Source organism: Colias philodice, chromosome 15, assembly GCF_061535455.1.
Source record: "Colias philodice isolate Cphi_HAF_F1 chromosome 15, ilColPhil1 Martin Lab GWU primary, whole genome shotgun sequence".
NCBI lineage: Eukaryota > Metazoa > Arthropoda > Insecta > Lepidoptera > Pieridae > Colias > Colias philodice.
In genome coordinates, this window is record NC_143100.1 from 8,980,585 (window position 1) to 9,006,664 (window position 26,080).

Sequence of the window (26,080 nt, forward strand, 5' to 3'; positions counted from 1 at the left end):
CAAAATGTTAGCAGTTGTTGCGTAGCACGAGTTCGTTACTTCGATTTTATTGTTAATATAAGATTATATTCATAAAATGATAAATAGGTGAACATTTTAATTATATTTACCTAAATTTAAGTGCAACAATAGCCTAAATGTATTTAACTGATTTGCCCTGCATGCAATATTCTTTCCGGGAAGGAAATTGATATAGGATCAACCAAACACCTCTGTGCCTTTTTATATTATTTGTTTATATCTTCAACCCGTGGCCTTTGCTACAAGGTAAAATGTAGTTTTTAGGAATTATCTTTATCATGCAAGTATTATCGAATCCCTTCATTTATTGTTTTATTGATTGAGCTAAAAACATTTATTTAAGTACTTAGGTATAAAGGTAATATAATCGATTTTTTCTTGACTTAATATTCTTTCTATTTTTTTTTTGACTTAATATTCTTGTTATCAATGTTGTTATCCTGTTTAGATATACTTTCTCGTAACTAACCTAACTGATCAATTTATGCTAAAAAATTAATTAAGTACTGATAAAGGGCACAAAACCAGGTAGGTTCGAAGTTAAATTATTTGAAAACTATATTGCCTATTGGTAATAAAAATTAAAGTTACCATCCTAAGCTGATCGCTAGTCGCTCCCACTCCACTTGGCAATTTTTTTTTACCCGACTGCCAAAGAAGGAGGGTAATGTTTTTCGAGTGTATGTAAGTATGTATGTATGTCTTTTCCTTTGTGACCACCTGTAGCCTAAACGGCTTGATGGATTTTGATGTATGAGGTATCGTTAGATTTGTCTTGATTACGGGAGTGTCATAGGATACATTTTATCCTAAAAGTCCCACGGGATAAAGACATAATAATATTTTTTCTAAATTTCCCTTTAAAAAAATATGTATGCGGTATCATTAGATTCATTTCAATCACTCTTTTTTTAGTGTGCAGTCGGGTATTTTGTTTTTTTAATAATTTACTTGTTGTAAGAAAATATTTTTATATAGATAAAGATATATTTTATTTATTTATGACTCTTATCTGAGTCATTATAATCGTTTTAATTATTAAACTGAATAATTAATTAATTATCTAATATAAAGTGTGTTATTATAATTAATAATTATGTACCTAACTTACCTATGAATAAACATTATAAATGAATGTAAATTTTAGTTATGTAATAATATTATACTTTGTAATTTTGAATATTAGATAATCAAGGTTTATAAAATTACATATTTACGTATTACATACGTAATTATAACAGTGAATATTTTTTTTTAATTTTTTAGCATCACGCATGAAAATATTTGTGCAGAATTATTGAACACGGCTGGTCAAGTGCAAGGATCAATTACAAAAAAAATTTTTGGACTAAAGACGGATAAAACGACTTGGCATTAAAATTTTATGGGCTTTCAGACAAGTCATTGTAAATTTTCTACCAAATAAAAGATAAATAGGTTTAGAACTTTTTGAGATATACCTAGTCAGTTTGTTTTACTTTGGCATATAGTACCTATTAAACTGTCCTATTATAAGATGACTGTGATCAAAATACTCATACACCGACCCGATCAAACAAAGCTCTAGCCAAGCATTTCATATGTGCAATTCCAATGACACAGTTGATTTAATCAATCGATTTCCACGGCTGGGGAACGTAACAAGCGCGTAAACGCATTCTGTTTGCGGATATTATTACGCGTAGAAAGCCTAGTCTTGGCTCATGAGTCTCGATGCGGCGTGCGACGGACACCGGTTTTACCGGCAGTGCAAGTCCGCTTCTCTCGTCGCCTAGACGCTCATAAGCGAAATGTGTTCATAAAGACTTACATCGCGTATAGTAAAAGTGCGACAATGAATGAGTCAGCGGCTGTGAACGATACCTGGCAGTGGTATAAGGATGTGGTGCGGTCGTGGCTGGAGGACCCAGGCGTGGAGGAGTTCCAGGGGCTTAATATCAGCTCCCTGATGATGGATCAAGCGTATGTGGTCGGGGAGGCTGATAGGAACGTCGCTGTGTACAGCGTTTCTGATGATTGTTTTAGAGTAAGTCGGAAACTTTAGGATAAGTAACTACTTATTTTTAGAGCAAGTAAAAAAACTTTAGGATCAGAATTAAGAAATAGTGTTTCTGCTCGGAGTAAAACATTTCCAGTAATTGATGTGATAAGTATTGACTAATAAAACATGAGTGGTAAACACCCATAAAATCTATTGACAGGTTTATGAACCTGCGTCCTTCGTTTGAAAATAGATGTAAACACTTTACTAATCTCGGTACTTTTCAACTGTATCAAAGTGTCTTTGTTTGTACATATTTTGAAGTGAATCATTATTTGTGACTATTGAGAAATGGTTCTAAAAGCTTAGATATAAATAATTAAGACAAGACGCGCTCTACCAGTTTACTTGTACTCATGTCCGGAGAACTAATTTCGTTGAAGTTATTATTTAAATAAGGTGCATTTTTTCAAATCCAGTTTCTTTTTTCATATAATATTATAAGTAGATACGAATTATCTACCTAATGATATGAATATTTTATAGAGGTCATAAATATCATAGAATATTATTATAAATGTAGAAACCCTGGATATAAGTTATATAAATAAACGATGTCGCGTTATTTTTTTAAGGAAAATTAAAATTACAATAACTTAACTACATGCATATAAAATTTCTGATATGTTATGAATTACATCCTTTTTAATGATTATTGATGGGTTATAATTGTGTCAAAATGTATTGGTATTATGTACCTACATATGGATGGATACGTACACATGGATATTCGTATGAATTTATACACCTTAAGTAGAGACATTAACAACTATTGCATTTACAATTTTTATTTTCTTTCATCATGAAAAAGATAAGGTTTGGAAAGAATAGTATTTCAGTTACGACCAATTTGTATAATTACAGTCACGAATTTAGCGTTAACCTTCAACCGTTTAAACTTAAACATTTCAATACACAATGATATTCAATACATATGTTTAATATTAAAATCAATATATATAGTCTAGCTAGGTATAAACTATGAAGTCGTTAGTATATTAGCACTGAAATCCTGAAAAATTAACAAATCGATTGGTTTGATTTAATGTATACTATCTTTAATACTATCACAGACTAATAATAATATACTACGTATACAATACTATCTTTAATATAACAAAGGTAGAGTTAAAAAATATTAAAGTAGGTATGTAATGAATTGGAGCCAGTCCAAACTATAGGTTTATTATAATATAAAACGAGATTTGAAACAGGGATTCTGGGGCAGTTGTCCCACTTTCATTCAATCTGAAAAAGCAATGTTTTTAAGAATGCACAGAATAAAATGCATTGGGTAATTGTTAAATCATGGCTCGTACCTGTTGCTCTCTCCACTTCTGAATAACATTCTCTTTCTATTTCTCTTTCTAAATACAACTGTTGTATAATAAATTACGTCTTATTACGAAATCACTCCACTTCCTACCCAACAAAAGCGTAATGGTAATGGGCTATTAATTTCCATATATTCTAAGCGACACTGCATATCAACATTCAAGTGAATTTTTACGGCTTCCGTATTTTTGGATATACCTAAACTAAACAAACATTTATTGTTATTTTAGTAAACAACTTTCGTTTTTTATGGATAACATATTCCATACGCACATTATTACACACAGACTTTTAAACTCTATAATTAATAATTATCATCAAGTCGTCCATGGGCGTAGCTAGCCATGGGCTCAGGGTGGGGCAAAAATAAAAAAAAATCTGTTCCTAGCAACTTTATCCTAAGTCTAGTCCCGGTTAATTTTTAGGGCTTCGAACCTTAAAAGGAAAAAAACGAACTCTTGAAGCTGTGAAAAAATCATAGTTATAAACCAACGCAATAAAAAAGATACAGCCGTTTGTGTATTTATCATGATTTTTTTTTTCTCTTTTTAATCAAACACCACCCATCTAATTCTAATTCGTATGACAAATCCTATCCAAAGGTTGCCTGGAAGAGATCGCTTATAGCGATAAGGCCGCCTATTTAACATGTTAATATGATTTTCTTTTTTTGTTCTTTTATTTTTGTGTATATTCTTTTTTTTATGTGTGTTAAATAAAGAATTTAAATAAATAAATAAATACAGCCGTTTGTGTTGCAAATTTTCACACATTTCGACATTTGAAAGGGAATCAAAACCTAAAGGGTTCGCAATTTTTCCTTTATCTGCGCTATAAGACGTTACTTAATACAAAATTTCGAGATTCTGGGTTCACGGGAAGTTTAGGGTCACTTACTGACCATAAAAACACAAAAAAGCTGACAGAGCCAGGTGGAGTTTCGCTTGCATTCTTAAAGAAAAGTTTTTGGCCGATATCTCGAAAACTATCCACTTTAGAGCAAAAGTTATTTCGACTTTTTTATAGAAAGTAAAATTTCGCATATTTTACACCGCATAAACTTTTTTGTAAAACTTACTGTTTACGATTTATGGCCCATTTAATGAACCGGTTTATCGTTTTTGGTTAATAACTCTTAAAATATTGGATTAATCAACAAAATACATCTATTTACTCATTTTTTAGTGTCATAGTGCCCGTAGTTTTTGAGTTGTAATCCGTTTAATGTAGAAATGTCGGCGCTCGGCGGGTGACGCGGGTGCCTTAAAGTTTTTTTTAAGGATGTGATGAAGACGAAGAAGAGATATCCAATGCAAGTGGATTTTTGATAAAATTTAGATATTTTTTTATAGAAAAATGATTTTTTTCACACATTTTTTCAAAAAAATATACTCTTTTCCTTTATTCTATTTTATTTTTGCATCAGAATATAAAATAATATACTCTACTCAATATTATTTAGTTGTACGAAATATAATAAAATGAAATATTTAAAAAGTCTATTAACTACTATTGCAGTTGAGGAAATAAACTATTAATTTTGAAGTACTACAGGACATCATTTTTGTTGAATTTGTAGCATTATATGGTACGCATACCTTGAAATTCTCCATTTTAAGCCCGATAATTCAACATTGAACGTCATTAAATAACTCAAAAATTGTGGGCATTAGAAATAAAACCGGCCAATTGCGAGTCTGACTCGCGCACCGAGGCCGAGGGCTCCGAACAAACCTACTTTTTATTATGTTGTAACTCTAAAATGTATGTTTTAGCAATTTTTCCTTTGTCTGTGCTATAAGACATTGCTTTTTACCAAATTTCAAGACTGTGTTCACGGGAAGTACAGTGTAGGTTTTGATTCCCTTGCGAATGTCGAAATTTGCGATAATTTGCAGCATAAAACGGCTGTATCTTTTGATTGCGTTGGCTTTCACAGCTTCAAGGGACCGTAGACTTGAGTATTCGATATAAAATATTTCAGCTTGATACGTGCACGCTTTCTTGAGAAAAAGGATCTTGACAGTCAGACAGACAGACGGACAACATAGTGATCCTATAAGGGTTCCGTTTTTTCCTTTTAAAGTTCGGAACCCTAAAAAAAAACAAAAAACAAAAGTTGTAGAGAATAGAGTGATCTTAAAAAATGGATAGATGTATTTTATTGATTAATCCAATATTTTAAGAGTTATTAGCCAAAAACGATAAATGTTTCATTAAATGGGCCATATATAGTAAACTATACGTTTTACAAAAAAAGTTTACAAGGAATAATAGATGAGAAATTTTATAATTTTACAAAAAAGTCATAATAACTTTTGCCTTTAAGTGGATAGTTTCCGAGATATCGGCCAAAAACACACAAACGAAAAATAAAAGGATGACGTTTGCTTACGCATGGGGTCAATCGTGCGCAAGTTATTTGTTTAGATAGCATTTTTTGTGTGACGACTTTCGAGAGTGAATTTTCTTACGGATACTAATTTTTGTAGTCAGTAGGTACTTGGATAATTTAATTTAATTTTTTAAGATTTGGTTAGGTACTTTCAGGCCAGAGCCAGGGTGGGGCAAGTGCCCCACCCTGCCCCACCGTGGCTACGCCCATGAAGTCGTCAACACCGTCGATGCGTTAATATAAAATCGAAGAGTTTTATTGTAATAATAACTACCAACGGGTTATGTTTATTTGTGTGATTTGTGAACCTATATAATGCACAATTATTAATTTCAACTTTTAACAAATAGTTTGGAGGTGTTATAAATTTTAAAATTAGCCATATTAAGGCTAATAGGAACGTAATCAGTTTTCTCAATTCACACTGATGATCATTGATGATTTACAATGTGCAGTTAAAATACTAAGTTAATTGCTAAATTATGAACCAACCACGTCCTGTTACACTTGTACATAACACGCGCGATTTCTCAAATAACCTTCGAGTCGCGTGCATTATTTTGAAAGTACTTATCTATTTAAATATTCCAAGTAGGTATGTAAGTTCTTACAAACATAGATATTGTCATTTTATTTGGTTCACGAATGCGTGAAACTGCAATGTCTGTTTACTACTAGTACTATGTGTAAGTATACAATTTAATGATTCATTCAAATTGACGATTCTGTTTTTTATATTCAATTATTGATAGAATGACTATACCTGAGATGTTTGTTACCAAATACATACATTATACTTCAATGATATGCTAAAAATATGCTGCTTGAAGGGCAGCTTTTTATTTTTTAACTGCGTATCACATTATCACATAATGAAGTACGTTGACCCTTTGATTGATGGAGCCGATGACGTGTCGAAGGGATTTTCCGGGGAAATCACGTATTCCCCTCAATAAACATTTCTAATTATCTTTTTATATCTATCTTATAAACATTATGTTTCATTATTGTTGGAAACAAAGCGCGTTTAAAATAAGGTATCTACTTAAATTAAAATTATTTGAAGACGATTTTCTACAATCAAAGTCAACTGAGTTATCTTAAATAATTATAATAATTAATAAGAATAAGAATTAATTAATAAATTGTTTGATTGGCATACGCAGCTAAGTTTTTAATAACAGGTCGTATATTGATTTTAATTCACATATTTCTATACCTAGATACCTAGATAGTTTCCTTCAGAATTTAGTTGATCGACAATGGTCCAATTATTAAAATAGTGAATTAATGTTTGTGTATACTTTTTCATCACTGTTCTGATTTCATTTGCGCGATAACTAGTGTAAGAGATGTAATTATTAGTAGCTATGTGTGTCAAATATTTTGATCACGCGAGCGTGTGTAGAGAAATTGGAATTGTGGAATAGTTTGCTTTGAAATATTGACTAATATTTGTTATTTTATTTATTTATGCTGGTAGATCATTAATAAATATATAACAATGAATATCTACTATTTGTAAACAATATTATAAATGTATTTCACTATTTTAATAATATAGGTACATGTCTTATAATAAATCCGTATGTCATAATGTCTAAATAATTAATAATTGACCTATAAACTATAACAGATGGCTCTTGGCTCTACCAAAAACTTACTAACTAGTAAATTTTAGATCATCTAGTATAAGTGAGTATAATAATAAATTAATATCTATAGGTGATATGTTATCTATTTACTGTAAATTAGGGTTAGTTATCCCTATTCGCTCCAGTTTTATGTCTTTTATGTTTTGTACTTATCTATTATTGTATGACGTGATATAATTAAATTTGTAAATTCGTAAGAATTTGAACTCGTCCAGATCCTTATTTCTCGTAATATTGTACCTACACATCATCTTATGCAATTACGAGGCAGTGTAATATTTTCTTACAGTTTTTGCTATTCGATTTGGCGGTAAAGCCGTAACTCGTTTTGAGTCTGGTCGCGAATTCCGCGCCTTTTCGAGACACTCTTACATAATTACACCTTTCTTCTCGATACCAAATGCCAAGTCTCTGAGAAACCACGCAATGTTTTAGCAAATCCTTTTGTAGCGTATTATAAAATACATTGGATGCACGATGGTCGATGGCTCGATGAAACATATCATCTGAAATCGTTTGATCATATTTATTTATAAAGGAAACTAAAAATCTGTTTTTTTAGAACATACTTTTTAAAAATGTATCTAGCATAGATGTGATCGAGTATTTTTAAAAGAGTTTTTTTTTTTTAATAAACGTGTTTATCGGTCTCTATATTTTTAGAGGTCTTTAATTTAATTTTAATTCTAAGTCTTTGTTACAAATTTATAGTGTCCCTTCGAGCTGCAGAAGTCAATATCAGCCGGATTTGAAAGCTGGTGGGTTGTGGATACCGCAAAGCGCGTCACCTGGAGGGTCTACATGGACACTTCTGAAGATTATATGAGTGTTCGGAATACATCGTAGGTTATGTTTATACTACATAATTATAAATATACCTAGTTACGAGTCGACTTTGTACATTATGGTACCTTCCATAGAAATCTACATGGTACCTTCATACCATATGTAAGTACAGAATCGACTCATAATGCTATCGTGTATGCGATCTTTTTCAAAATTATGCACAAATAGGACCCACTTTCAAAAGTAGGCATATGTGTAAACCAATAGGTAAATTAAGCACTTTAAAATATACCAAAAACAAAAAAGACAAAAGCTACATTAATTGTGCTATGAAGTTTATTTTGTAAGGTTCGCAGTGTAACTAGAAAGTCACATTCAGAATATTCTTTCTTCTTAGTAACATTACGCGCGGGGAAAAAATAAGAAACGTACCGACTTCGAAACATGTTTCGCAATTTTTCCATTTCTAGGTTGACAGTTCTCATAGACATTTTACAATCTAGAAAGACAGTTTAATGGGACTTGTTTACTGATGTAGAATTTTTATTGAGTTTTCACATCAAATATTCTTATTCAGTATTCCTACCAGTGTTTCACTGTTCACATTTGTCAATCTTGACTAACATCATTATTTTTTTCTTTTTCTAATAACCTAGCCTATACCGGCATCAATCCAAATATAATATTCAACTCAATCAACTCCAGAACAATAGAATGCAAATGAGACCTTTATTGACATTTTGATCTTGTTAATGTCTGGTTGGCAAAAAAAAACAAAATGGAATGTGATGCAACGTTCTCAATTTAAATTGTAGAGCGCGCCAAAACGAATACATTCAATATATGCAGTCGCAAACCGATATTATTTTATGATACGAAGTTTTATAAAATTTTTGATATAATATTTGCTATGTTACCTTTATTTCAATTCTTTTGTTTTATTGTAGGGGATTGATTTGTCAATTAAGGCCATATTTGGGAGAATTTGGAGTTTACACTTTGAATGTAACCGGCGAAGGCTGTGATGTGCGAACCACAAGGGAACCAGTCGATATTTATATGCGTAAGTATATTTATTTATTATGTACCTAATTCATGTTTACCCAAATTTCAAAACCATATAAATAAATTGTTAATAAATTTGCAAAATGGCTTTCGACTTATACAATATACATACATTTTGCTTATCCAAAATGTATAATCCTCACCATCTTTAGAAGTAACGATTGTAAAATGCAAATTCACAATAATAAAATTGATTCCGTTGTCCTCAAGAGACCCTTGACACAAAAATATTCAATTTCGCCCTTGTCTAGATTTAACATGATATCCGAAGACGTTATCTCGCTCTTGACCTGCTTCAACAATTGATGGCAATTTTATTTTATCTATAATCTCAACTTTTAGTGCACTACTGTTAGAATACACATGACATGGAATAATATTTTGCGTTAGTCAACATGATTCATGCTTGGGCTTAACATTGTACTTCACATTTCTTATACATAATTTACAATAATGATAACTTTGCATTGTTTCGACTTCCGTGCTATTTTTGGAATTACTAATTATTATGTGAGACTCTTTAGAGTTTTAAAAAAATAAACCTATAAATAGTGATGTTGTGCTGCATCGTTTAGTTTATAATTTTTGTGCAGAAAATGAAAGAGCGGACGGTGAAGAGGGATTTCTTTCGAAAAAATATGTAAAATCTAAAAAAAACTTAAATTGTAAGCTATACGATATGGAATAATAGGACTTCAACTCACTTTTGAAATTCGCATGTTAATTTTAAAATCCAATTTAGCTCATTCTAATATTACATTTGTTACAAAGCCATAGTCAATGACAAAAATATAAATATCTTAAGATATGTTTCAAGATCAGTGGGGCAGTGCCATCTGGTAGAGTTGTTATAATATTATTGAATCGTTATGTATTCCTGTATGCAAATTATGGAGGTCAGTGCTTTCAACTTGCTTTTAATTCAATACGCGAGTATTCATTAGGTCTGCTTTGTTTAGATATTATTATTTATTTCTATCAAATTGCAATTTTTTTTTATACTATCCTATAAAATCAAAATCTTTCATATTCAATCGAAAGTTAGACAGATAGAGCGCTATCTGCCTGAAGTATTTAATTTTTTTTTGGTAAAGTTTTCTTTTCTTTGTTTATTTTAAATCGATATACTTAGGTACTTCTAACGAATATATATATACTATACTTCTTACGAACTTTGCATTTCGCATTTCCTAACTAATACCTAGTTAAAGATGAGGTGACGATTATTACGAGTTGTTCAATAAGTGACCTACTTGTGCTTTATGAAATCCACAAAACACAGTACAGAAACTCAGACAAAAGATTTATCGTGTGCAAAGATTACAATGATGCAGTTAAAAATAATGATTGTTGACGTTGAGAATTGAGTAAAATGCGATCACAAGCGCGTCGTCACGCACTAGGGACAGAGAAAATTAAGAAATTCTACCGTACCTAACAGATTCACGTATTGGAAATAGCGAAAGTTGTGGTTTATGTAAAATCGACCTTTATTTGTATTTTAATGAAAGATTTATTATTGATAAAAGTGTCAGTGTTTCAAATAAGTCAATTTGTCTAAGATTTGATTAGAAGGTATCTTTTGCGGCTGAATCAATTCTAAATGTAAGTACATCGTATCGATAAAATTACATAATACCACAGTCTAAAAAACCATTTTCTATAATATTATACTGTAATAATACCATAGTGATTCTATCGATCGAGATAACGACAATAAGAAACATATTTAAGCATATCTCTTCAATTAACTACTTTAGGCATGTCTTTATTCTGGCTATACCAACTTTTAAATAAGTTATAAGAAAGAATTAACATCGTCTCGGAACTCTTGTCAATTAAACAAACGGTGATCATCTTGTTATGTAGGCGGAGATCCTGTATTGAATTCTTCCAACCTCGGGTTCAACGATTTGATGAACTTTATCCGCTGCCAGCCTACGGTTGTTGACAGGATATTTTAACTGCTCAATTATTTCTTACGATTCTGTACCTACTGTAAATGTCTCATGCATTCTGGTGTCTTGGAATGTTGGTAAACATGAGGAATTTCACTTTACTTCCGTTACCAATATTGGTAACGAGTTTAGCGTTTACATAGAACATTATGTTTGTATTAATAACTTTTTATGTTCAAATAAATCAAAGTAAACAAAAAAAAAATGCATTTATTTACTTATTTACATATATTTTATATACATATATCGTATTTACATTGTATAGTAAATTCCTTTTCAGTCATAATGACAATCAAGACATTTAAAAGCTGCAATTTCTGGTGTAAATGTTGTAATGCCCGTAGGCTTTATAAAAGAGATCCCAGAAAGCCATGCTCTCCTTGTTTATTCGATACTCAAGTTTTAGATCAGCATCAATAATCATGTAAGGACGATAATCCTTTCCCGCCGACTTCCACTTGACAGGCAATATATCGTCAACCACAGGTGTTGGATCACTGAAAAACAATAATTAATAATAAATTTATTAATATTAAAGTAACTACACATTATAGGAGAGAAAAAAAACAAAAACTTCTTACCCATATTTTACAAAATTGGCCCACATTTTTGTAATTCGTGCAATAAGCAATTTATTTTTCTCATTAGCTTCCACTGTACCACCGAAATTGAAAAGATATTTTAATTCCTCGTTGTGTACGGCGTCATCTTTCTCACTATCTCCAACATAACTAAATTCATATTGGTACACTGGTTTCGCATTTTCTTTTAGTAAGTTAGTGGTAGTGCGTTCTATGGGATGTTTCATAAGAAAATCGGTTGAAAAATTATCTAATTCAAATGATAAATCTCTTGAAATTGATTCGTCACCAATGTAGAAATGTTGAGCAATTAGTGCAGCTTCTTCCATTTGTTCGTTGTTTAGATAAAAACTTTCTTTTAAAGTCTCAAAAAATATATTGGACTCATAATATTCATCATCTTCGTTAGCATTAGTACCATGAAACTCGTTGCTAGTGTGACCTATTAATATTGGAGTCCCTTTAACTTTCTTAGCATTTGAAAGAGAAAATGGATCCGTGTCTATGAAGTTCTCTACTCCGCTAAAAGACCTTTCTTTACACGGCCTTAGTTTTAAATCTAAATCTGCAGCTGCGCCAGATACTAATTTGTGATGTGTGCCTTTGAGGAATTCTAACGCTTCAGATGTGTCTGTGGTATTGAATCCAAGGTGTAAAGCTAATTTTTTAGCGACATCAACATCTGCGTTGACGAATGATCCAGGTTTATGAGGGGTACCACTTTGTACAATTACTTTACTGAAAAGTTTGTCTTTATTGGAATATAAGTGAAGTAAAGCAGACCCTGCACCTGCACTTTGCCCTCCAACGGTCACGTTATAGGGATTTCCTCCAAAAGCGCGTATATTTCTTCTTACCCATGTAAGAGCTTCATATTGGTCTTTTAGACCTTGATTTCCGGGAACATTAGGTACGTCAAGGCATATGAATCCATAAGGACCTAACCGATAATTAACTGTGACTACGACAATTCCTTGTCTCACTAGATTTTCTGGATCGTAACTATTAGCACTACCAACAACATACATACCCCCGTGAAACCATACTAATACTGGCAATGGATTTTGTGAACTAGCTATGGTAGGAACGTAGATATTCAACCGCAAACAATCTAAAGTTTCATTTGCATCACTATCCGATCGCATTGATGACTTAACAGTTTGCGGGCATACTATGGAATCGTCATATGCGTTAAATATTTCTTCATCAAAGCCGGGATGATGACGTGCAGCCTGAAATATAATTATTTTGTTTTTTTATTAAAATGAATTACATATTACTTATTATGTTACATAATATTTATATTTATCTTATCTGACATAAATGTAACTCAGCAACATACGATGATAGTAAACAATAGTACCTAATTGTTAGAAATTGAATTTATTAGCGATTAACACACATAAATGAATAATATCATGCAAAACTCACTCCAAAAGGATTGTCCAAATCCACTTGCGCATATGGTATTCCCAAAAACTGTGAATAGTTCGCGTCGCTGGATTTTAAGCCTCTTACAAGTCCTTGGTCAATTAGCACTAATGGGTCAACTCTTACTTGGGCCGAATAGGCATTACTTATTAAACTAAAAACACAAATTATACTTAAAATTTCCATATTTTCAAAGATCCATGAATGTACCGTAATGATTCCCGGCTGAAAGTCACTTTCAAAATGCAATATCTATGAATTCTTTCGTGATAATGTACGTGATGATGAATTGATATCGTTTTCATCTAACTTATCATGTACTTGAGGTTTGATGTATTCAAGATTATTTTATACAAGACAAATCCCCAAAAATGAAAGGAATTTGTTAGGGTTTTTTAGGTATTACGTTTTTAATCGGCATGATTTAGTTCGATTAACAATTTCACTATATTATAATGAACCATGAATGATGAATTTGAGTTTTTTATTTGGCGCCACAGGCAATATAATGTAAACTAAGAAGTAAGGCTCGTGAGAACTATTTTAGGCGTTAATTTTTAATTTTGTCACAGCTTTGCTCCTCCTGCTGGGATTACTACTCGGAATATGGGTGGTGTACGGAATATTGAAGCTCATAATGTCAAGGGTGAGGAGGTCTGCAAAGCTTCGGTATGGAGACAAGGAACTGGCAATACAACAACGGTTACGTGCTCTGGATACATTTAGAGGGTTGGTCTTTTAGATATTCTACACTTGTTAAGCATTACGTAAAATTTTGCTGTCATTACTTATATGACGTTAGTTGCTTTTATAAGATAAGATAGAAGATTTGTGTTTCTAGATGTGTTTATTTTTATTATTATTAATTTAAGATGGGTTCAGTTCCGTTCCGTTCCAGCCTTATAAGACGTCCACTGCAGGACATAGGCCTCCCCCAAAGATAAATTAAGATGGGTAAAATTAAGATGGGTAACTGATTATTATTGTATGCTGTGTCTAGAAACAAAAGCACAATGTTCCCTATTGCATACTAGATATCGTTTTCAATGATGAAGTCTGCAATAATTAGCCATCAGCAATGCATACCTCGTAAATCATTCACTTCAAGCAGTAATCAATACAAAATTGAAAAGAGCTGTTGCCATATTAAGCATATCATTGCTCGCGTGAATGTTTTTCTTTTTATGTTCCCACGGAACAAATGTTATGTTTCTAACTTGCATCCACAACTGGTTGTTTCATACTATTATGCGTTTAACAACTGAGCGGGCAATATGTGTAATTAAACAACTATAATTAAAACCACTCCTTTATTAAAAGCGTAAGGGGTATACGGGTTATACCTGTCCCGATGTCTGAGAGGACTTCCGTCTCTTTTATTTGTGTTAGTTGGAAAAGGATACAGCTATAGTATGTACTATGTACCGACTGTACATAAGATACTTATTAATTTTATACGTAAAACGTATTAAGTTATTCTTTGAGCTTATAGGGAAATTAAAATATAGACGAACCAAAAATAGACCGAGGCAAGATATTACAGTCTTAGAGAAATAATAATAAAATCATATTAATTTAACTTTCTTGGATACTTTTACTTTACGTTCCACGAATATCAGACGCATGTCTTGTATTCGTGGAACACGAATTTCTTTCCTTTTTCGTTGAATATTAAAACGCCAAGGACAAAGGTTTTGATTTGATATTGATGGGACAAAGAATGTTAAATATTTTAGCCACACCATAAATATTTTTTTGCTCGCGGGCTGGTCAGAATCCTGCAAAGCAAAACGATTATATTAGATTCAAATGTTATAAGAGGGTTTTTGTAAAAGCTTTGTGTAAGCTACACTAGGAATTAGGACACTTCTATCTCATCACACTATATTTTAGCATGGCGATAGTTTTCATGATATTCAGCACGGGGGGTACTGGTGGCTCTAACATTATGTTCTCATATATATTATTAGAAGAATATGTTTGTTATAAACCTACAACGGTTTAGCTTTATGGTATGTTCTTGTAAATTTACATATAGGTACAATTATTAATCTTTTAGGATGGCGATAGTTTTCATGATATTCGTGAACGATGGCGCGGGGGGATACTGGTGGCTAGAACACGCGACGTGGAACGGTTTGGCCGTCGGGGATTTGGTGTTTCCCGCCTTTTTGTGGATCATGGGCGTGTGTGTTCCTCTCTCTGTGAAGAGCGCGTTCGCTAAGGGCATTCCCAGGTGGAAGATATTTATACATATTGTACGGGTGAGTAATGTTAATTGTTTTATTAATTAGGTTATGGATAATGGTTTAATATAGGTGCGAAAGAAGTAGTTACATTTCAAAACTTCTAAAAAATATTTTTTCAGTGAAACTTCTTTAGGTGCGATGACAGTAATTAAATTTCAAGGTTGCATCATGGCAAATAGCAATACCGCCACATTATGGATCTTGGTACATCTTCTAATCGTGCCAAAGAAGTTTCACTTCTGCACGTGTGCTCGGCCCCCCTAGTCAAGTGGCTTTCTGTTAGCGTAGCGTTCAATAGAATAGACTACGAATGTATGAGATTGACGTAGGCTGTAGATACGTTTATCTACAGCCTACGTCAATCTCATACATTCGTAGTCTATTCTATTGAACGCTACGCTAACAGAAAGCCACTTGCATAGGGGGGCGGCACACACGCTCTTACATGCAAATGTAGAGCCGAGCGTAGTGATTGAACTAAAGTGCTTTTCTGAAATTTGAACTTGTATTCGAATTAACAAAAATATTTTTTCGCATGTATTCGTATGACGACATATTTGTACGTAATGAACATGTAATTTATCTTATTGTTATTACGGATAGGCAATTGTGCATGAAACGTTACGCTTTATGAAGCAAAAATGCAATTAAAGGCAAATTCTGTTTCTACTATATTATAGACTTGTTGCTTTCTATTAAATGAAGTTCCAATCAAGGCTTGTTAGTAGTAAAGTGAGTTAAAACATATGTCACCTGCTGTTCATAATGCTTATATTTTTTTAAATAAGCAATTTAAAAAAAATATCACAGGTATTCGAAATTTATTTTATTTTATCATTATTTATATGGATGTAACGATCACAACTGTCTTTAAAAACATAATCGCCCGATTGATATAGTTAACAACTACATAATATCGGTAGATCACAGACAGATGATAACTCTAGCCTCTACATTAGATACAGTTCGCATCTCTTTGACGTAAAATTAGATTAGATGGAATCTGACATCAATGTGCTTAAAATGAATTTTTAAATATAAAGCCTTATAGTTAAGTAAGTTTACCTAAATATTTTATAAATTATTATTATGTACTTATCTTATGAGATTATTAGAATGGCAAATATATATAGGCTTTTGTGAAGAGTTTATTAATTAAATATACTGTACAGATTTACTAATTGTTGTGCATAATAAATTATGTTTGCCATAAAGTAGGCTTTGATAAGAATTACATAACAGCTAACCGAACGCTGACTGCGCTCGACCAAACCAGTCCCAGTCGTTTATTTGCAATAATGTAGGAAGAGACGCCGGTTGGTTTAACCTTTAAATGTATTGTTATGTCAAACTTAACTGTACTACTAACAATGGGCATTTTTGAACTCGTCCTCAATTCGAGTAACCGCATTTTCAATTTATGAAATACTATTATGGACGTGAAATATAAAGAACAATAAGATCGTCAAAAAATAATGTAGAGCTTTAGAATGTTTAAAAATTACACTTATTACCTAGTGTAACTTAAAAACGAAAATAAGTAATTCTGTTCTGCAACAACAGTGCAAAAATGCTTTGTCAAGGATAGTTAATTTACGTCATTTGAACGTTTAAATTGCATCGTTTATAACGGACATTAGGCCACTTTCATACATTACATCACCGATTTCCTCGAGTACGTGTATTAGATATAAAGATGCATTAAATATGCAGTGTTTCGAGATGTTACATTGCGAATTCCATACTCGCGTGCACGCTCTCTCTGCCTCCTTTGATGTGCTGATTATTTGTGGAGTAGCTGACGTTATTTTAAATTTAAAACAAGTCAAATGTCTTTTAAATTTTAAACTATTAATATAACGGAATGTAACGACGAGGAAGCGTTTTGCCTTAAATATTTGTTGTTAGTTGGAATTTTATATTGTAATCTGGACTAAGTATGTCCCATATTTTTGTATAATAATATTAGCATAGGTTTGAAGCCTTTTATGTACAGTGAAGGAACTACTAATATTGTGTCTATAAAGTAACACAATTTAGTTAAGGTAAATAAGCACTGCTTTAGCGATGTAATTGGCTTGACCCAAAGAAAGGATGCCGGCCTGGTTTAGTTTCTAATCCGATACGGTTAATTTATAATAACGGGATCGTACTCCTCATGTGATAAAGAATTAAATTGATGAATATGTTCAATTGTTGAAGCGATGTAAATGTCTTGCCATTCACTGTCCACATTCAATAAACGAGAAATGGTTTTGTTTGGTTTTGTTTCTCGGAAACAGCCTCAAGGATTTCCTTAGTATTTAAATACTTAAGAATTACTTTTATTTTTATTGTTTCACCACAGATAATTTAATATTCTACTATACTGGTACAACTCAAGTATGAGCAACATAAACAGTAAATTATTACAATATTATTATGTAGTTTTGGTTTAAAACCGGATAGTTTGTCATTTTTTACAGATGAGAAAATTCTTACGGTACAATAACTAGGTGCAGAATACATTATACACCTTTTTCAAGTAATGTCATCTGAAATATGTTTTTAAAACTTAGCGCATTCAAAATCTGTTTGAAACTATGCTAAATAGTGCTTTTACCCGCACGTTTTAAAATTAATTTAAACATTCCACGTTAAATTAATGAAATAAACATAGATAACCAAGTTTTATGTAAGAACTTAATATCAAACCTTCCATGTTATGTTTTATAAACAATTTTCTTTCAGCGTTCCATTATGATGTTTCTACTTGGTGTTTCCTTGAACACAATATACGGGTCTAATATGCTGAGTGAATTGAGGATCTTTGGAGTATTACAACGATTAGCAGTCGCATATCTTATTGCTGCTGGTTTTTATGCGCTAACTGCGCCTAAATATTATACACCGCCAAGGGTAAGTAAATCATCATTACTTTACCTATATAGTTTTTTTAAATTTCTTTTATTTTTCTTATTTAATGTCTTGCTTAACATTTATATTAGTTTGTTTTGATTAGACGTTATGAAATGGCTTAAGGATAATGATTAAATTTCAGAAATTGTCAAATACACTTAAAATCATTTCTTAGCAGCTTTTGATCTTTTAAAACTTTGATACAATAGAAAAAAAAATAAAAATGTTTCTGAGGAATTCGAATCCGCCTGTTATACCTGTACTTTCATGTCGCTTTACATCCTAGGATGTAGAGATATACCTTTAAGGCTTGTACTTGTAATCTTTTCAGTAACTGTAAAGATTAGGTACAAATTAAAATTGACAACACTGATTAATAATGGAAGCTCTACATTATTTTAGATTAATTAAGCCTTAGATAGGTACGACATTTATAGACGTAATATCTATTTACAGGGAGCATGTGGGCAAGCGCTAAAGGACATTCTATCTTGTATGTGGTGCTGGGTGCTCGCCGCCGTGCTCATAGCTCTACATAGTGCTATTACGTTTATTGTACACGATCCTAATTGTCCTGCGTGAGTGATTTTTTGTTTATACTCATGTTAAAGTGTGTTTTTATTGAGATTTTGTAATTTGGGATTGTGTATAGATGGATTAAGATCTGGGTACGAGGTCGAATTTTATTCCTCTGCATTTGCTGCCGGAATAGCTAAAGTGATAGATAACGTTACAAAAAAATATCATCAATGTAAATTTTATTGTATAAAAACGAAAAAAAAAAATGTTACTTCTTTACAATAGAAGAAATATTTTAATATTTAATTTTTGAGATTCCTGATCGTGTTCGCTGGTTCGAACTTCTTTCAGTCTTTGTTTATTAAGTTTATGTTATGTGAAGAGTAAAAAAAGGCTGAAAAGTACAATATACATTTTGATATTGTTATTTTACTCTATTTATTCAATTTCAGCGGTTACCTCGGCCCAGGCGGTAAGCACGACGACTGGGTTGCCCCCGAGTGCAGCGGTGGGGCCGCGGGGTATATAGACCGGTTGTTACTGGGGACATCGCATATGTACCAATATAGTGATGCTAGGAGGGTGTATGGAGGACCTGCTACTGATCCCGAGGGGCTGTTGGGTGAGTTTTCGTAGAATTAAAAAAAATGAACTCAGGGTCACCACTGCTCAATTTAAGAAATGAACAATCTGCAGCTGACAATGATTCATTATACAATTTATCAGCCAGAAGAAATGATTAACCAAATGTGCTCCTGGCTTTTGGATCTGGATAAGATCTTTCTATTTCGTAGGATGGCTCTCTTACGCAGTACTGCTCCACTCATAAGTTTCTTCCATTCTATATCTGAGATGTCTCTAACCACAAATACCTACGCGTATAGGTTACCTCATGGCTCACGTCCACAGCTCTAGCTACTGGTCTTTTTTACATAATATTATCATGCATACGCTCCATTCGTTCTGTCCTTCTATACTGCACGCATAGAGTAACTCATATCGTCGATAATATTCCATTTAATATAATTTCCTATTCTACACATACAGGTTGTCTAACATCCGCGGTACAAGCTCTAGCGGGTATACAAGCGGGCGCTACAGCCGTACTACAGCGCTCGCACAAAGCGCGCGTGTCCCGCTGGCTCGCAGCTGCACTAGCACTGGCGCTAGCTGCTGCCTTACTAGCTGGCTTCTCGAGAGACCACGGGGTTGTGCCGATTAATAAGAGCTTGTGGTGAGTGCACATGACACTCTACACTAAACAGTACACGTACATGACACTACTATACAAAATGCTACATTTAAGGCTACATTACACTCCATAGTACACGCACATGACATGACATTAAGTATACGATGCTACACTACAGCAAAAATAACGACACCACACTAGCATGTATCATGACACGCAATACGCTAACATTGGCACTAGCTAACAGAATTCTCGAGAGACCACAGTGTAGTACCGATTAATAACAGTTTGTGGTAAGTGCACATGACACTCTACACTTTACAGTACACGCACATGAGACGACTCTACAATACACAATCCATACTAATATTATAAATGCGAAAGTTACTCTGTCTGTCTGTCTGTTACTCAATCACGCCTAAACTACTGAACCAATTTTCATGAAATTTGGTATGGAGATATTTTGATACACGAGAAAGGACATAGGCTACTTTTTATCCCGGGAAAATGACGCAATCCCGGAAATCCCACGGGAACGGGAACTATGAGGGTTTTTCTTTGACTGCGCGGGTGAAGCCGCGGGCGGAAACCTAGTACATATAATATACATCTTGACATAACACTAAAATACAATACAGTATATACTATTGACTATACTATAAAACACTTTACAATATGCGCATACAATTACATATCATGCGTACTACATTTTACGATCTTCACTTGTTACAACATCATATTACATACAGTTTTATTGTCTACTAGCGGTCCGCCCCGGCTTCGCTCGTGGTACCATGTTTAAACTATCCTATCTCTCAAGTTGGATCGAACTGCACATGGTGTGCGAATTTTATTATAATCGGTTAAGTGGTTTAGGAGTCCATTGAGGACAAACATTGTGACACGAGATTTATGTATTAAGATATTATAGTCTATACTAATAACCTCCAATTACAGGTCGATATCCTACGTACTAGCAACATCAGCAGTATCCCTCACAATCCTCAGTATCACATACACATTCACAGACGCATGGCGGCTCTGGGCCGGCGGGCCCTTCAGAGCCCCAGGGTTAAACGCAATAGCATTATATATAGGACATTCTTTATGTGCCCATTTGTTCCCTTTTCACTGGAAAATACCAGTTATGAGAACACATGCTATTAGATTGGTAGAAGCTGTTTGGGGTACGGCATTGTGGGTGATAATAGCACATGTTATGGCGAAGAAAAAAGTTTTTATTACGTTGTGATGTGGTTAGGTTGACTGGTGTTGCTAGATTAAAATACTGATCATGTTACGTTGTGGGAACTGAGGTGAACGTTTTTGATAGGGTATGAACTTTTCATTTGAATAATTACATATCTAGATAATTTAGAAATTAAAGACTTTGTAACGAATTTTAGACGCGATTTATTCATTATATTATTTTCCCGACGTTTCGAACACTTTACAGCGAGCGTGGTCACGGGAAGACTGATAATAATATAATGAATAAATCGCATTTAAAATCCGTTAAAAAGTCTTTAATTTCTAAATGTATAATACTCGCGTAAAATCAAACACTAGAAAATAATACCTAGATAATGTTTGTTCCTACTGTTGTGTATTTGCCTATTATGAGCGCGTATATTGTACCTTTATGGTTCTAGGACTTGCAAGTAAATAAAACAAAATATCTGTGCAATTTATAGAGAATCTTGCAACACCAGTTATAAATTTTTCTTGTAAAAGCCGAATTGTTTTATAACGATAAATATCTCCTGCTAAGGATATAAAATTCCAAAGCCATCTTCAAAATTATAAATAATTCGGCTTTAATGAAAATCGAATTTAAAACTATGTTATTGTTTGACTTTATCTACCCCGTTTTATGAGACAAATGTAGAAATGAGATTAATCCTATTAATGTTAAGAATTTAGCGAAAAATAATCGATTTTAACGAACATTTCGAATTCTACTCGAATTGTAAGAATTATTTAAAACTATGCTTTTGGTGCTCAACTTGAAGCCTTGTGCCTTACGACATCTTTTCTGGATAGAAAAGGATTCTTTTTAGTATTTTCAATATACATATTGAACTCAACAATGGTATATATTACCGTTTTATTATATCAACGAATGAATTTGACCCCAATAAGTATGGATAGAATATGAATACAGATGCTCATGAATAAAAAAACCTTATATAATGAATTAGTTATGCAGTTATTATATTATGCATAAAGAAGGATTGTCGTTTTGTATCATAATTATTATAAGATTAATTATTGTATTTAAGTATTTTAAGACTGAAAGTTTTTATGAAAATGTAAAATTTAAATATGAAGGTTGTTAAATTCGTTAAATCTAGTCCCAATCGGATGTACTGTTTACATAGGTTTTGGTCAAAAACTTTTGTAAGCTTCCTGAAATAAAGAAATTAAATCAATATGTTTGTTTCATTGACCCATGAATCCCAACAACACTTTAATAGCGTATTTTTTTGTGATACCTATTCAGATTCAATCTGACTATTAATAATTACATTGAAGTAATCAAAATCTTCACAGTACATAAATTATAATCAGGAAGGTAAAGGAGAGAAGGGTAGGTGATCAAAGTAAGGAAAAATAAAACAATCGATTTACGATATCCGACGCTTTATTAGCTCAAGGGTGACAGTAATCCGCAATGTCATTGAAAATAATAATAAAACAAACGATTCAACAAATCATGACTCAAGGTAACAGAGAATAGTTTTAACAAATAAAACCATCATTAAAATTACACTTCAAATGTATAACAAATAGGACAACCGTGTGTCCGTTGCACTATGATGTAGTGTGATCCACCCGAGACTAATAACAAATTTTATATATTAGTCTTTAAAACATTAATAAACTCCATATCCTAAAGTGTACGATAAATGATTAATTAAATAATCTCGAATGGATCAAACTGTTTGTCACCCACGTGGTGCTCCCATACTAACAAGTAAGTATGCATAAGTTTGGCATTTCATATTATGTTATGTGTCGACCGAACCGCGACACCAACTTTGACATATATACGCATTATGTGTTATAAATATCAACTACTTTTTATAAATTCATATAAATCGATCAAATAAATCTGCTGTAAACGGTAAATGCCATATTAGGAATTAAATATTTTACCTACAAGTTAAATACTTTTATATATATTTCAGCTTTACAGAGGATACCTCTCTTTCGCATCGCTACTCTAAATATCGATACTTAGGTTACATTGGTAGTCAGTGAACGTTTAGGCAGGCACACTTGCTGTTCCTCATACATTTAAATGCACTAACGATACATTTAATCTACATAGATATCTAAATGTATAGCGACAGACACGTAAAACTGTGTTTATACATATATATTTCTAAAATTTAATTAGAAAAAATCTCTTAAAATATATCTCAATAAATTCTTTTAAAAATTATCCCCGCAGCGGGATCCATACGATAATGTGTTAGCGCGATATAAATAGAATATTTACTTATATACTAAATAGGAAGAACTTCTAATAATGTAAAAGAGAACATGGTAATTGCACAAATTGTAAAATACTTATGAATATGCCGATCAATTGAAAAAGTTAACCATATAAATAAATAGTAACATTGATTATGCTTTATATATTATGTGATACGTTTATTAAAATCGTTTTGTACGGAGATGATAGATTTGTTAAATAATAATATTAATAAGTACTAGAGCTCACTTTAAGTCACTCGTTATGAAGAATGGAATGTTCAGTTATTCAGAATGTTAATTAAATATTATTCAGCCACTGTTAAGTCTGAATGCTTGTGATAAATTGTTGAAAGTTGGCAAGACTGTAACGAAAACTCAGCGAGATTCCATTGTATATCAAATGCGAAATTGTTTAAAGTAAAATAGCAGCATAAGAACAGATTTGATGAAAATGAATTAAATAAATGTTAATAATAATTAGTTCACGTTAAAATGTTGAAGGTAATTTTCGTCGAAGGCATGCCATTTTTGTACTTGTCGATATACAGAGCGCAGACTGACATGAAGGCTCTTAACAAGAATTCTACTGTTTCTACGAGAGACTAGACATAACCGAAAACATTTTCCATACAAATCTGTCTTCATATAGGTCCGTTAGTAAAATACATCTAAAGTTATCTTAAATACGTGTTTAAATCTCTAGGACGATACACATTTCGCTATAAATGCAAATTCATGGAATTCAATGTTAACCGGTAAGGAGCAGTCCTTACCTTTGTATTATGCTAATAAATTTCCCGATAACTCCCACATAACCACATTAAACTACGAAGTAGTACCACAAATAAATAATTACTCAAGACATTCATACGAAATTACAAAAATATCGCAAAATGTCAGCGTGCGATCTTGTACATTAAAAGAATGTGGTAACACTTATAAAATTTCATTTGGATGTTTCATACATTAAGTATATAATACGAATTCACTAATATATTAGAATAATTTATATTTGATTTCTAGTATATATTTTTGCGTTAAATAACGAATATAAATATTTAGGCCAATTTATAAAGTTTAAAAACATACAATGAAGAATATAGCGAACAGACTTGCAAGTACATAGCGCCATGCACGTACGCTCTGGGTAACAATAAAACCCTTAACCTAATTGCACATTGAATAAACGCACATAATAAAGACTTACAAATAATTTGCCGTTCGACACTAATATATTACGAGATTTCAAACAACACACGTAAACATTCATCTAGAGCCCAGTAAGTTTCCCTGTCTTCATTCATCGCCGCTTCGTCGACAGATGGCGCTGATTTGTATATTATTAATATCTACTGTGGCACCATACCTAAAGACAAAATGCAGGTATCATTGGCCAGCACCACAAAATACCTATTTACTAAACATATAGTGAGCAACCATTCAAACTAACAGTCCTTAACTTTGGATACCTACATAACGTTCGATAAAATGTAAATTACATCCAAAATATACATCCTTATAAATACATTCAGTTAAGGGACAGTATCGTTGTCAAATATTATACAAAAAATAAGCGAACTGTGAGAATTTTACACCTTTACTATATTTCTCACAGCCATAGATTTTATCTGATTTATATGACCACATAGCTTAAAGAACTGGCAATAATACTGTTATCATATGTTTACGGACGTTAGGAAGCGAAAGTTGACCGAGAAAATCCTAATTATACAGCCGAGATAGATTGAAATACTTCAAGAAAAGAATTCATGAAAACTGCATAGTTTCCGCTTTTGTACAAAGGCGTCAAATGCAGTGAAAGAAAACAAGCTACAGAATGAATAACAAAGTTTACAAATAGGATTCCGCTTCCCGAATGCCATCTTGCAATAAAACCCATTTTACAATTAATTTTGCCGTTCTACTATCAACCGCGACAATGTGACGTCAATTGATTAATTTTGTGTTGAAGTGGTATATACAGAACGCAGATTCAATAAGTCCCTGTGCAGATAAGATCGGTTTGACGTCACTAGTTTGTTGTTATGACGTCACTTCCGAGTGCCCCTCGTCACGAGGGCTTGCAGGGCAGCCAACTGGCTCATGAGACTTGCGTTTTTCTGCTCCAGGGTATCCACTTTTTTTCTGTAATCTGAGTTCTCTGATAATAATATCTCAACTTTCCTCTCTAATTGGTCCATGTACTCTTTTTTCTTGCGCCTACTTTCTTGTGCTGATATCTGGAAGAAGAAGCGTTCTGATTAATATTGAGTTAGAGACTAGTATAAAGTGTAAAGTTATCTGTTTATAAAATTGTTAAATTGGCTGACTGATCAACAATGGTCGGAAGTTTAAAATTAACTTCAGTGTCTGAAGCTGTATCTATACAGGCTGCTGTTCCACCAGGAATAGCATTATCGACACAGTAATGAACTATTTTAGTGTGATTTCAAAATTCAGTATAAACTTAA

At 32.6% G+C, this 26,080-nt stretch overlaps 3 protein-coding genes across 3 annotated transcripts in view; 1 reads left to right on the forward strand and 2 right to left on the reverse strand.

The window, feature by feature from the left end:
• The first annotated feature begins 1,721 nt into the window (after positions 1–1,721).
• Positions 1,722–22,558, forward strand: Hgsnat (Heparan-alpha-glucosaminide N-acetyltransferase). Its single transcript, XM_089703769.1, has 10 exons — positions 1,722–2,047; positions 8,159–8,289; positions 9,181–9,296; positions 13,841–13,997; positions 15,328–15,532; positions 18,248–18,415; positions 18,872–18,993; positions 19,387–19,556; positions 19,982–20,168; positions 21,084–22,558. The coding sequence occupies exons 1-10, from the start codon at positions 1,856–1,858 to the stop codon at positions 21,376–21,378; spliced, it is 1,743 nt and encodes a 580-aa protein (XP_089559895.1). The 5' UTR covers positions 1,722–1,855; the 3' UTR covers positions 21,379–22,558.
• On the reverse strand, positions 11,276–13,806 carry LOC149482429 (juvenile hormone esterase-like). Its single transcript, XM_089703770.1, has 3 exons — positions 13,269–13,806; positions 11,838–13,069; positions 11,276–11,753 (listed from the first exon to the last, which is right to left on the reverse strand). Exons 1-3 carry the CDS (start codon positions 13,452–13,454, stop codon positions 11,558–11,560), a joined length of 1,614 nt encoding a protein of 537 aa, XP_089559896.1. The 5' UTR covers positions 13,455–13,806; the 3' UTR covers positions 11,276–11,557.
• Positions 22,559–22,752: 194 nt separating the features above from the next.
• Positions 22,753–26,080, reverse strand: part of CrebA (Cyclic-AMP response element binding protein A) — a 98,111-nt gene continuing 94,783 nt past the window's right edge. The window contains exon 7 of the mRNA XM_089703771.1: positions 22,753–25,849. Within this exon, the coding sequence (XP_089559897.1) occupies positions 25,661–25,849 (189 nt within the window). The 3' untranslated portion in view covers positions 22,753–25,660. The remainder of the gene's footprint in view (positions 25,850–26,080) is intronic.

Excerpts from the sequence above, each read along its gene's own strand:
- Hgsnat (XM_089703769.1), top strand. The coding sequence starts at position 1,856 with ATGAATGAGTCAGCGGCTGTGAACGATACCTGGCAGTGGTATAAGGAT. Across the intron at positions 18,416-18,871 it reads AATATTATACACCGCCAAGG|GGAGCATGTGGGCAAGCGCT; the intron begins GTAAGTAAATCA and ends ATCTATTTACAG. Across the intron at positions 19,557-19,981 it reads TGATCCCGAGGGGCTGTTGG|GTTGTCTAACATCCGCGGTA; the intron begins GTGAGTTTTCGT and ends CTACACATACAG.
- LOC149482429 (XM_089703770.1), bottom strand. The coding sequence starts at position 13,454 with ATGGAAATTTTAAGTATAATTTGTGTTTTTAGTTTAATAAGTAATGCC. Across the intron at positions 13,070-13,268 it reads ATTTGGACAATCCTTTTGGA|GCTGCACGTCATCATCCCGG; the intron begins GTGAGTTTTGCA and ends ATTATATTTCAG. Across the intron at positions 11,754-11,837 it reads GCCAATTTTGTAAAATATGG|TGATCCAACACCTGTGGTTG; the intron begins GTAAGAAGTTTT and ends ATTGTTTTTCAG.